Source organism: Anopheles maculipalpis, chromosome 2RL, assembly GCF_943734695.1.
Source record: "Anopheles maculipalpis chromosome 2RL, idAnoMacuDA_375_x, whole genome shotgun sequence".
NCBI classification, from domain to species: domain Eukaryota; kingdom Metazoa; phylum Arthropoda; class Insecta; order Diptera; family Culicidae; genus Anopheles; species Anopheles maculipalpis.
In genome coordinates this window covers 47,861,259-47,874,390 of record NC_064871.1, presented here as the reverse complement: position 1 = coordinate 47,874,390, position 13,132 = coordinate 47,861,259, and the positions used below count along the sequence as shown (strand labels likewise).

Below are 13,132 nucleotides of genomic sequence, written 5' to 3'. Positions count from 1 at the left end.
ACATACCGAGTAAATGTGTATAGCCGTGGATCGTTGACTCTTACTTAAAGGCTTTTTAGTGTGTTTTACCTTCTTTTGTTCGAATCAGATGTTATTAGAAGAAAAACACAAAAATAAATAAACTTGTTGATTTTTAAGAACGTTGTATTTTTAATCAATGCACTTGTTTTGGCCATCATTTATTGTTATGTCCATTACTCGCCTGAGTATCGGTTCGCCTTGGCTTCCATACCAACAGTTTTGCTTCGTCACATTTCATTTGCCGTGTGTAATTCTTATACTAAAATATCTTGTTCCTACACGACACGCGTGCATCTGCCTCCGGTGAATAACTTCTGATAAATGTTTGTGTGGAAAGAAGGTAAGATAGAGAACGCTCACTAGCTTTGTCGCTTAATCTACGTAGCCAACAGGATCGCGTTTTAATTTCCAATCAACTGTTTCTCATCAACAGACTCATCTTACTGGCTGATTGTCTGTGTGGTGTAAGATACTTTGCCGGAAAAAAGTAATGAAAGCCCGTCACATGTTGTCGTAGCCGTTTGGGCTTTTTTGCTTATTTGATTGTTTGCAACGGTTCAGCGCATTTTTCCATCTCTATATCCATTTTCATGCATGTACGAAATGCAAATAATCATTGGTCATTGATTCTGGAATTTCCCAACATTTTCCCGATATGGTGGAAGTTAAAAGTAATTTAAAAAACCGCAACCTTTATGTTTGAGGGATTGCTACAATTTTAAAAGTATACAACAACTACCACAAGGTTACACGCAACTTGATATTGAGCTTTTAATTAACTCGATCGATACACAAGGAGAATCATTCTGAGCGGTGGTGGACTATAGCTATACATTTAAGGGAGGAAATGAAGCACCAAATGCACACTAACACATACAAGCCATAGGCAGTAAAAAAAGAGGTCGCTTTTAATAGTAGCGGATTTAATTATACTTTTGGGGATATATCATATGTCCGGCTGGTCACAATCTAACCTAATGGCGGAGCGTCACTCTACGCTGTTCTTGCTTTCAACTACGCGGCCAGTTTCGGGACCCAGGAAACGAAAGACGCAAAACAGCGAAACAAATCAGACTTAAAGGAAATAGTCGGCCTGAGGCTTTTTAGACGGTATGCCGCGGCTTTCCTGTGGTGCAGCTTCAAAGATGGTAAAATCGCGCTGCAGGTTTTCGTTCAGTTCTAAAATTGCTGCCACATTACCACACCTGCAAGATGAATGAACGAGCATTACTATAACGATATCGGTCATCTTGTGTGTGTGTTTTAACTTACCTATAGCAATAATTCGGCGCAGACCAAACGGTCAGTACGGTTTCGTTAAAATGCCACTTGTATCCCTCCATCACAAGCTGATGCGCCCGGCAGATCATATCGATATCGTTGGCCGCGTTAAACTGTGACACCACATCCGATCCGAATAGATACCCCGCACCACGCGGCGATACACCCCACCCGTGTGTGTCTTCCGGATCGCTCCAGAGCAGATCGCACATTGGGCCATCGTGTGGCACTTCCTGCTTACGATCGATCGACCGGATCTGATCCAAATACTGTATCGAAGGCGATAGGCCACCGTGGACGCAGAAAATCTTCCCATCGATGATGGCGGACAGGGACAGATAGTCAAATATTTCGGTACAGTATCGCCACACCGTCACCGAACCGTACTTGCGTATACACTCATCGTAAAACCCGTAGACCTGTGTGATTTGGCGCGATTCGTGATTGCCGCGGATCAGTGTGATGCGGTCCGGGTAGCGGACCTTCAGCGCGAGCAGTAGCAGGAATGTTTCCACACTGTAGTATCCCCGGTCGACAAAGTCGCCCATGAAGAGGTAGTTCGTCTCCGGCACGTCGCCACCGACCTTGAACAGTTCTTTCAGGTCGTAGAACTGGCCGTGTATGTCACCGCACACCGTTACCGGCGAGTCGACCCGCTGCACGTTGCCCTCCTCGACCAGTATTTCGCGCGCCTTCGCGCACAGTGCCTTCACTTCGTGCTCCTTGATAATTTCGCATCGTTTCAGCTGCTCAATTTGTCGGTCCAGGTCGCTGTAATCTGGCATCGTACTACCGATGGGGGATGGGGAACGGTGAAGTTTGGTTGTTTGGCGTTTGATGCCACCACAAGCGAGAGATGATTCCCTGTTGCTTCTTCCCTTGCTGTTACTTCTTTCTCGTACAAAAGAGAACGCGATGTGTCACGACGATGTGCGACTGCGAGTGTGAATGCGTGTGTGTTGGTGAGGTCGGAAGAAGAATGACAGATGAATCCCGTGGAATGCTTCGCGCGTCTTCTTTTTCTTTGCCGCTTTTTATCCGCACTAGCGATAAAACAAGAGGAAACAATCTGCAACACAATGACCTTCCGTTAGAATCGCGCCCTACCGGTGACGGCGTCCGTTATGCTTAGCCTTTCCTTACCTTTTCTTCCGGCCTCGTTCTTTCGGGCTTTGGTCGCGCGCTTGCACCACCTGCGTGCCTGTGTATCTACTGCAAATGTGTTAACCACGACCTATTGTCCTCAGTAGTAGCTTGCAGCGGAAACAGTGTCGCTGGTTCTGTCCGATTCAAGCGCATTTAGTTCCGTTTTTGCTTTACTTCACGGTTTATTGCTTACTAACAAAAAAATATTTCCACCACGTACGACAACTGGCTTGCTCTGGTTCTGGCTGGGGTGGTATATCAAGGCAAGCGGTTATGCAGTCATTCAAGCAACACTGAGCGCGTTTTTAAAAGAACATATATAGATTGGCACTGTGTTGAGATAGCCGGTTGAAGTATAAAGACACTATCAGTTGAGACTGTATTGAAACACGCACTCTTTTTCGCGAATGCCCGCGCTGTTTTCCGGCGATTGGTTTGTTCTGCTTGTTCTGTGGCTTTCCCAAGCCGTGCCACTTTTGATGCTCTAGTGATGGGCGTCAAAGTGTGACTGAGTGTGCGTGTACACATACGTTGGATCGGATAGGATTCAGTTGGCTTTGGAAACATTTATAAAATGGTTTCATTTTATGTGATTTCAGGACTAGAAAATGAAAAAAAAAACAATATCATGATGTACAAAACTACAACTAAAACGAACTAGAACAACTACAAAACTAAAAAGAACTAGTAATCCGTTTTGATAAGTTTTATTTAAATCCTGAATCTGCAAGCGAACCTCAAATGTCGGCTATTTGGCAGCATTGAGCTGGATTTTTGTAGATTTGTTTTCAAGTAGAATAATGCAAAGTGCGATCATATAAAATTCTTCTTATAATTGCATCATATTTGTTATTCAAAATCAAATTATCGCACAAACTCTTCCCATCTGTCTGCTACCGTGACCAGGTTGACCGCCCTATGTGAAGCGCCAGTACTTGTGCCGTCACGAGTCTTCGGAAGGAAAAGTGAAGAAATACCAGATACAAAACAGGTATTTTATAATTTCGGTAGTTTCTTATCGGTGCGGATACTGCAATTCCCCAGATTGGTTGTGGTTTTGAAAATGCTCTAGTGCGCCACCGCTTATCAGTGCCGCGTATCATATCATTCTAATTAACCTACGGATGAGGTCATCTTGCCGAATTGATAGTTCGGCCAGGCGTTGCGCGTGTGTTTATGTTTGTGTTTCGGTGACATGCATTGGTGTTTTGGTCGAGCAGGAGGATTGATTCATACTGATAAAAATCCATTTACGGGACAGGTTGAGCAGGCACTTATGTATACAGATCACGGAATGCTAAGAAGTTGACGGTGGCCAACGTTTATTGGTGGTGAATATTTTAAAGTATTCCTTTGTAGAAAGAACTAGGCGCCCGCTTTATGGACATACACCGTGTACCGCCCGCATTGCTCATCTTATGTATGTATGTATGTGTGGATGGTGATTAGAAACCAAAGAAGGGTGTCCGGAGCGTTGAGGGTGCGTTTGGTGCGCGCTTCCGTTTCTATGTGTTGGATAGCGGTGAGTTTGCGCCACATGTGTGAGTGTGTGTGTGTGTATGTGGGTGAGTGAGTACGTTGTGTACGGTGGTGCGTCGCCTGCTTTGTGTGTGGGTAAAAAATTTTCCCGCGCGTCTCCCCATGAGAGTGGAAAACTGTGTTCGTTGCTCTCATCAGTGAGCGGTGTGGATAAGGGAGCACGCTGTGTAAAAACTGCGGAAAAACTTGCGGCGGCTGCGTTAGTGTAGCGTGTGGTAGCTTGGTCAACGGTTGAGTCGGGTGCGAAAAACTGCCACTTGAGAATCGGCAGTCTTGTTCTGTGCGCTGTGGACAGCGAAAATTTTTAGACGACAGCAGAAAGTGTGAGTGAATTGTGAGAAGAAAGAAAAACGCATACAAATTTCACTCCTTTTTTCACCCCGTGTGTAGTATATGTGTGTGTATTTGTTGGTGGTGTATAGCATGGGGGAGAAAAATCCTGGTGAAAGGAAATGGTGGAGAATGCTATGAAATTGCGGTGAAATTTTCGACAGACAGTAAGGACATATCGCGGTAGAGTTCTCGAAATCAGTGTCGCTAGGAAAATCGGCAAACATCGGGAAAAGTGGGTATGTGTGTGAAAGAAAGAGAGTGCGAATAGATTGTATTCAGTGCAGAAAAACGTGTTCACAGGATACATCAATTGGATTTATCAGTGTGTCTCTTGGCAGCGTTCTATTTTAACACGCGAAATGGTTAGTGAACGGGTGTGAAAAATAGCCGAGTGTGCATGATAAAAAAAAGAATTCTCCGTTTTCAAACGATTTTAATGCCCATAAAGTGTCATCTTCCTGATTGTTTTTTACTACACAAGCAAGGCTACGGCGTGAAAGTGATGTTTTCCCCATACAATTCTCGCTCTAGTGTACATATTTCTCGCTGCGAATGTGTATTAAGTGCTTTTATATCTAACCGTACCGATTATTTTCCCTACTTAACGTTTTAAACACAATATATACTGCAAAATTATCCTCGCATTTCTCACTTCCCGAATCGAGCGAGTGTTCAATTTCTTTTTTCCCTTCTCCGTTTAGTGCATCAAAGGTCTCCCCGGCTGCCAATGGTTGCTTTGAATCGTGAATGTCCTTTAGTGTGAATCGAGCGAACGAGCGAGAGTGAAAGAGCTTGTGCGTGTGAGAAAGCGAAAATTAGTGCGCGAGTGTGTGTTGGTGGTTAAGCTGTGTTTAACACGTGCGTTATTGATGGTGTGCGTGTTTACTTGTTAATTCACTGAAACCAGCAGCAGCGGCATAGTGTAGCATACGTCGGTAGTGTCACAAAATCGGAAAAATCCAGTGTATCCGTTTGTGTCGCGAGTCCTTTTAGCGGGTAGTGTGGAAATCTATCGTGCGTACGTATCCGAGAAAAGCAGCCGAAAATGGGAAACATACACACCGTTGGACCTAATGAGGCCCTCATCGTATCAGGTATGTTTCGGATGCTTGTTTGCATTTTGCGTGACGCATTTCTCTTATCAGGGTGGCTGATGTACGTTATCAATGCTACATAAATAAAGACAAGATATTACGATACGATTGGCAGGTATAGCAATCATCATGATTTGGGTCTATTGTTACCGTTCGTTATCAGCAAGAATCGTACAAAAAATTTGTTGTATTTAAGATTGTTAACAGTTGTTACACTATCGGACATAATTTTGGAGTCTCCGATAATGAAACATAGATAGCTGAATAAATGCAAGAGTGCATTTATTCAGTCACTGTTTTAAGCAACATTTTCAACCTTTCAATAGTTAGGGACTTAATCACCCCCCATTTTGCTCGTAGCGCTCGGCACCTTTCCATGACATCGTAAGATGTTTAAAATAGATCCTTTAAATGAGTACGGAACTGGATACCCTCGATCACGGATGAACTTGCATATGCATCAACCACTTTTCTCAATACAAGGCGGAAAAGACAAAAGCCGTCCCGCTAACCGTTCGAACACTTGAAGGGCTTTTTCTTTCGTTGTCTCCTTGAATTTTCCTATTGTCCGCATCGAACAGACCTCCCGCTACGTCCAAGATATTGCGTTACTCTATTAGTTAACAACGAAAGAAGCAGAGTAAGATGGGTGTGGAAAATCGATTTTCAATGTAACATATTCTAATAGTTCACTTGCTCTGGGATGTGTAAAATGATACTTCTGAACAATGGCCATCAACCGTAACATGGCAAACACATGCCTATTTGTGTCGTTGAGCGTAGCCCCACATAAAGATCACCCCATAAACTGGAACATTATACACTTCTTAAATGTTGTACCTTAAAAATGCGAAAACAAATTTTTTTTGTATATTTTTATTTTACCCAATACGCATTCGAGTGTTTTTTTTAAATGAATTTGTTAATTTTGATTTGAGATTGTTCAGTCAAATAATTAACTCTTTTACCAAGTGAAGTTTAGTAACTGAAATTCAGGCTTTTCTCCAAATTTTTTCTTGATTCCTTGGCCCACGGTTCTTTAAAGGCGCCAGTCTTAGCAGGTTCAGACAGGGTATCAAATCACGTCCGGACTGTCTCCCCGTACGCAGGGCTAACGGACATAACGAAGTTTAAGAAGCCTCTAATGGTAGGGCAAACCCTCATGAGGTTATCATGCCAGAAAGGAAGAAGCTTCGGCCAAAGTAAAATTGTTATCTGCTCTGGAAAAAAAATAAAAAAATAAAAAAAAACTAATTCTTCCCCTGTCGATGGTTCTTAAGTTCTGAATTATATTTGAGGCCCTTCAGAACATGTTTCTTTTTACATGTTTTGTCATTTCTATTTCACACTCTCGTAGTCCTATTTCATTTAATTATTCTAATTTCCATACTTATCTGGTCTGAGTTACATCTGTTCCAGACCTTGGTGTCATATTCTATGACAAACTGAAGTTCAAAGCTTGATTTGGACCAAAGCAAAATTTTGGATTCATCATTCGGGTAACTGGTGATTTCAAGAACCCCAATTGTCTTTGGACATTGTACTGCAGCATGTTTCATCCACTGGTAATCTACTATCGGGAGTTCAACAAGAGTTGAAAATATTAAAATATATTTCACTAGGAAAACGCTCAGAGCCCTTTGCTACCACCAAAGGCCTGCGTCAGGGAGATGGGCTCGCCTATCTCCTATTCAACTTGGCGCTAGAGAGGGATCCATCCATTGCTCGGAGGTGGAGACTTCGGGAACCATCTTCTATAAGTCAACCCAGATCCTGGCATGCGCTGATGATATAGACATCATTGGTCTGAAGCTCGCCCATGTAGCAGAGGCCTACCAAAAGATCGAGCAGGCGGCAGAAAACCACGGGTAGCAGATTAACGAGGCAAAGAGCAAATTGATGCTGGCGCCATCAGCTGCCCTACTAAGAAATCTGGAACTACGTAGGGGTGATGTACGGATAGGTGATCGCAAATTTGAAGTTCGGATAGGTGAAGTCGATAGAGACGGAGCTCCGCGCTGGAATGCTGGCAGCGAGCTTGTCATTCTACAGCCTGAGGAAACATCTAAACTCCAAAAAACCTGTCGCGACAGGTTTGGAAGGAAACGGGAAGATACTCAGAAGGATCGTTGGCCCCGTATGTGTGGAAGGACAATGGAGGAGTCGCTGCAACGACGAGCTGTACGATCTGTATGACGTCCTCACCGTCGTGCAGCGAATTAGGCTCGCCAAGCTCCGATGAACTGTATGACGACCCAGCTCAGAAAGTCCTTTTAGACCGTCCTCACGGACAGAGGAGGTGTGGTAGACCCAGATTAAGGTGGGAGGATGGCGTGGAATCATCCTCCATCAAGGTCGGGATAACGTTTTGGCGGACGATGGCGCGGGACCGTGAACGGTTCCGGATTCTGCTGAGGCAGGGCAAAACCGCAAAGCGGTTTTAGCGCCTGATAAGTAAGTGAGATTTTACTTGAGTCGTTAATAAACTCCTCTTTGGCTGTTCTTAGTTCCGAATACCCCCTGCGCTTCAAAATGCAATTTTTCAGATGTTTTTTTTTTGCGTATATTTTTCCTTTATTGCCATTCAAAATTTTATTTCGCTTCATTTCCTCTTTGTGCTTTTGATAAGTTTTTTAAATTTTAGGTTTGTAAGGTATAATTTCTCTTTTAAAATATTTCTTACCATTTTGCGTCTACTATTAGTTAAAGACAGGATTGGTGACTGAATGTAGAAGAATGGTATAATTTATGTAAATCAAAATTCCGAGGATTTTATCAATTGTATCAACCCTGTAAAGTATGTCCTTGGCATCATCACCTTTGCATTGTTTTATCCTCCCAGCTTGAAACCTGAGTAATATCTTATTTACTTTAGTGATTGACAGCCGTCTAACAAGGTGCAGCCAAAAATCGATCCGCGCCAGGATGGGCACTTTGGTTAATTAAACGTTACACACCACGTATCGGTTTCGTTTGCTGCACAGGCGATAAATCCTCTGCCTCAAGCTTCTGCTTGTGCTGCAACACACCTTTATCGTAATGCGTGTTCGCTTAGGCAATTCCTTGCTCGGTCAGACTGTTTCCACCACTGTGAAATACCCTTTTACACTCTTTTACATTCATCACCTTACCACCTAATACATTTAAGTAATAACTGCAGCACTGTACCGGTCCAGAACCAACTTTAAGTAACCGGATGCGTTCCAAGTTTCCTTCCCAAGCCGGAGCTCGCCTTTATAAGCGTTAACTGCCCTCTTCTCAGTCGTTCGTACGCATGAAGGAAACTCGCTCACCGTCATAAAACTCATCCTCACACGGCTGGCGCCAGAATGTCCCATAAAAGGGTCGTCGCGTCATCAACCCCCCCCCCCTCCCCTCGCCTGTACCATTGCTGTGTTCTCGTCCTTTCGTCGGTTATAGTCATAGTTTGCGTTTTAGTTTTCCTTTTTATTTTGCGATATTATATCGCTCCTTCGTATAGGAAATGTTAGCTACAGAAGTCTGCTTCACCGTTCTTAATGGAAGGGCGAGCCTATTCACTAGTAAGCGTGATCCGTCTTCTCAAGTTGACACTAGTATCTCGCGCAAGGTCTGCTCTGGAAGGATGCTTTCAATGGCCTGCGGTTGGTGTATAAGTAAAATCGATACCAAGACATAGACATCGGCATGGGTATGTGTGTATGGTGGCATGTGTCATAGATGTATAAATTATTCGTAAATATGTAACTGTCATTAGCAACTGGAAGGACTCTATTAATGACGTTAGGGCGGAAAGGCGATTTAAAGCGCCATTGCCATCACTGGAGAAATTCCGGCAGGACCGCCACTCCATTGTACGCATCCGAACTTTCGTGCACCGCCATGTGTCTATCACGTGATAGTTCCATGTTTGATGTTCAATCGCTCGATTGCTTCCACGTTTTTGCTGTTTGTTTGTTGTTGTGGTTCGTGCCATCATCCTACTAGTATCACGTTTCCAACGAGGATGTGTTAGGGCCTTTACTTCCATTCCCAGCGAATGAATGGTGAGACTTTTTTTCCCACATTTTGCTCCACTTTTCCTTCATCTGTCTCATTTGACGTCATAGCGTCGTTCGGGAATGCTAAAAATAGCTAGTTGTAATATAGCCCGTGTGTATCCCGCATGCTGGTGTATAGCACCTCCGTTCATCCTCTTTCAGGGACCTCATTTCTGACCCCACCGCTGATGAACTTTGGTGTGATGATGCTGGGTTGCGCAAAATTTTTGCCACTTTGCTTGGCCGATAGGTCGATGGAGCTGAATCATATAGGGAAACGGAGAAAAAAAAAAAAGCAGAGCCAGTGAAGTCTGCCAGCAGGCTAATAGAAAACTGACTACTGGTGGTGGAATACTACCATAAGGCTCTCTTCGCTCGTGTGCGGTTCTGCTGGCAGCGATGAAGTCTGTCGCGGATGTTCGCTATTTCCTGCCTCGCTGGACGGATGCTGCAGTGCTGGGTGTTTTATGGGCGCTGAAACTGGGTCGGAGCAGCAGGATTTGCTGGTAGTGTGGACTAGCGTCAACGGTGACAAGTTAAACAACAAGAAATACGGAATAGGGGTAACAAGGCAGGACATGGAAATGGTCGATACATTCTCCTGGAAATTTTTCTTCCGAAGAGTGGAGTTAAAAATAGACGGGAGATTAAAAATGGTAGTAATTGAAGAATGGATAGAGAATTACTAAAATATGCTACAGTCATTGCATTTTGTTTTTAATATATTTATGTGTAATGTTTTGTGCGGTACTACGTCGACTCCAAAACTACGTCGAGAACAAAACTCGTGGTAGGAAGTTTTTTTCTTTTTATTGCTACGGGATGCTGCCACTTCCTTCAAAACTTCCTTCAAAACGCACGCTCTGGTAACGACCGTAAGCGGCCAGCTAAAAAACTGTTGAGATCTTTTATGGGTTTTAATGGTATGCCGAGGAAATAAACTCTCGACATAAGCACGAGCTCTGGTTTTAAGCCAATGAGGGGAAAGTTGTAGGTGATGGCGTCCGTTTTTTTTTGTTGGTTTGTTTTGTGTTTCACCACCCACAGTTATTCATCAACAGTTACCATGGAGTTGTGAGTGTAAATATTCATATTTTAAATATTGCATCAAAACGATTTTCACTCCATAATGTGTGTGTGTAGTTGTGTTCCTGTAGGCTGTTGATATAGAGAGCCCAGTATTCACAACAACCGCCTTTGCAAGGATTCTGGGTTTTTTAAAATCTTTATTATCGAATCTGTACGTGTGTACGGCGTGGCAGTCTGACCCGAACAAACATGATTCGGGTTTGCTCTGAAGGGTGAATGTTTCGAGGGTTCAAGTGTTTACCCGCCAAGATGGAAATGTATTCTCTAACGCTCGTCACCAACAACTCGCCGACCCGTTCGTGACGCTTTATAGTGTGTGTGTGTGTATGTGGCAATGGGGAAGGAAAAATGGTATGCTATTTAGAATTAATTTTAGGTCTTGTTTGAAAACGATGCGCTTCCTGCAAAAAGGGGTTGTTTCGCTCGGTACGAAATAGAATATCGTAAAAACTGTTTGAAGACATATTTTTACTTGAACAGCTCTTTGGCAAGGTACATGGAGGGAGGGAAAATTTTACTGCATTAGATGCGGTTCGGTGTGGAAGCTTAAGGCTAGCCTAAAAGACAAGCTGAAATGGATGGACAAAAATCACTCAAATTAAAGTTGATTAATTAAGACACCATTGGAAATACGGCGCTGAGTCGTTATAATTAATAATAAATAATTAATACTCAAAGATGGTGTCTAAACCACCTGGCAATTTTCTCGATTCGAACTTTCGATAACCATGTGTTCTAGCTAATGGCCCAGTCAGAATATTCTTTTGTATTTTGTATGTTTTTTACGGAACAAATATTATAGCATCTTTAATTGAATTAGAATTATGAGCACGAATATGAGTTTAATGAGCTAAAAAAATTGGATATAGGTTGGTAATCCTCTAGATACGCCTTCGGAGCTAAATGAAATTGCTTAATCGGGGATAGATTGCGTACAACTGACAGTGTTTTTCGAGTTTGTAGAAAGAATTGACGCTTTACAGGGAAATGCAAATGATAGCGTGCGGCAGGGAGAGAGAATAACACAAGCGCTTATGAAATCCGCCACCTCTGATATAAAAACCCCAAATACATTAGCGAATCAGCAAAAATAGATACAAAATCATCCAAAATAGTTATGGAAGCCGTTGCGATTGATATCGAAAATTTATAATAGTCGGTTGAAGAGTGGAAAATGTAAACCAACTTTTTTACAATAATATTTTATAAAATTACTTCATTTCTGCGCGCGAAAACCAAATGAAAATTAAATTCATATAGTGTTAAATTACAAAGTATTTGGTTTTTATCATCAAACGAAAAAAAATTAAAGATTTGAATTTAGATATTTGAACCAGTGCGTATATACAAATGCGTTCAAAAATCGTTCAGTCGTGCAACGGTTCGACAGCACCGTTTAGGTACAAAAAATATTTGTACCAACCAACCGGCTAGTCTAGATGCTCCATATTAATCGCACCGGCTTCCGTAACTATTTTGGATGATTTTGTATCTATTTTTTATTATCTATTATATCAGTGGTCGCGGATTTCATAAGCGCTTGCACTATTCTCTAAAGTTGATTCGCCGCACGCTATCATTTGCATTTCTCTGTATCGTTAAGATTTTTGGACTACAAGGGGTTAAGCTATCCGTCTAAACGGTGGAAAATAGCATGAACAAGAGGGAAATATTTGTACAAAACACCCCCTGCATGTCTCAGACAAAGCTTTTCATGTGCCAATCACACTAAATGAGTGATTAACATTGCTTGTGAAGCATATAATTCAACAGTGGGCACTGGTTGTCGATAAACATGTCATTTAGCAGACCTCAGCAGCCCTTTGGCAATCATCTATCTGCGGAACTTATTCAATTATTCTGTAACAAAGACGAAGAAGCAATCGATCCTTGCGGCTCCAAAAAGCTGAAATTGGGCGAACATTTATTTTTACTATTGTCATTGCTTTTCGCGCTACGTTATAGAATGTCCACTCTTATAGAATGTACTTTGTGGCGCAAGGCTTTGAGGTTGTTTAACTAAAAAGCCTTCGATTCAGACAAAGGTTAGCAGGAGCTAGAACAGTTTAATGGCCATGGTAAAACGATCGTTACGGTGTCGGGTGGGCAATAGCGTTCATCATAATCTTTCATCACGGCGATTAGTGAATCATCAGCCTACGCCGCCCTCGGCCGGATGTACGATTGGGAATGGAAAACGGTTCATTGTTGTTTCCGTTTCTGCGTTTGGCGACACACCGCAGAACAAACTAGTCCCATGTTTACTGGCAAGTGTGCAAGGGATTCCCTACGTCATGACAACCACTAGCACACGGAGGGCAACAGAAGCGAGCTGCTGAATAAAAGGAAAGGAGCGAAGCAACAAAAATCCCATCTTTCAAACGATTGTGCAAGAGGGTTGCCGCCATTTAGGCGCGTTTTTTCGATAAGGTTAAGGTTTTGTTGTGTTGCTTCGGGAGGGGGTGGTTGCACTTACCGGGGGTTTCACTTTTGCCATATCATCTGCAAAATGACCCGAGGGAGAGCGAACGTGAGACAACCGTCCGGGAAATTGGATGCATATGCAATGTTTTGAAGTTGGTCTGACTGTGGTACGTGTGGTGGATGGGC

At 42.9% G+C, this 13,132-nt stretch overlaps 3 protein-coding genes across 4 annotated transcripts in view; 2 read left to right on the top strand and 1 right to left on the bottom strand.

Moving 5' to 3' along the window:
- The window catches only part of LOC126558621 (serine/threonine-protein phosphatase 4 catalytic subunit), a 161,615-nt gene extending 159,517 nt beyond the window's left edge, over nucleotides 1-2,098 (bottom strand). The window contains exons 1-2 of the mRNA XM_050214666.1: nucleotides 1,294-2,098; nucleotides 1,088-1,226 (exon numbers count right to left, since the gene is read on the bottom strand). Of these exons, the coding sequence (XP_050070623.1) occupies nucleotides 1,097-1,226; nucleotides 1,294-2,087 (924 nt within the window). The 5' untranslated portion in view covers nucleotides 2,088-2,098 and the 3' untranslated portion in view covers nucleotides 1,088-1,096. The remainder of the gene's footprint in view (nucleotides 1-1,087; nucleotides 1,227-1,293) is intronic.
- The window catches only part of LOC126558551 (annexin B9), a 214,663-nt gene that overhangs the window by 38,999 nt on the left and 162,532 nt on the right, over nucleotides 1-13,132 (top strand). The gene's annotated exons all lie outside the window — the stretch shown is intronic.
- LOC126558057 (flotillin-2) overlaps nucleotides 5,102-13,132 on the top strand; it is a 153,070-nt gene continuing 145,039 nt past the window's right edge. For both annotated transcript variants that reach the window (XM_050213993.1, XM_050213992.1), the window contains exon 1: nucleotides 5,102-5,414. In XM_050213993.1, coding sequence (XP_050069950.1) covers nucleotides 5,366-5,414 — 49 coding nt within the window. In that variant the 5' untranslated portion in view covers nucleotides 5,102-5,365. The remainder of the gene's footprint in view (nucleotides 5,415-13,132) is intronic.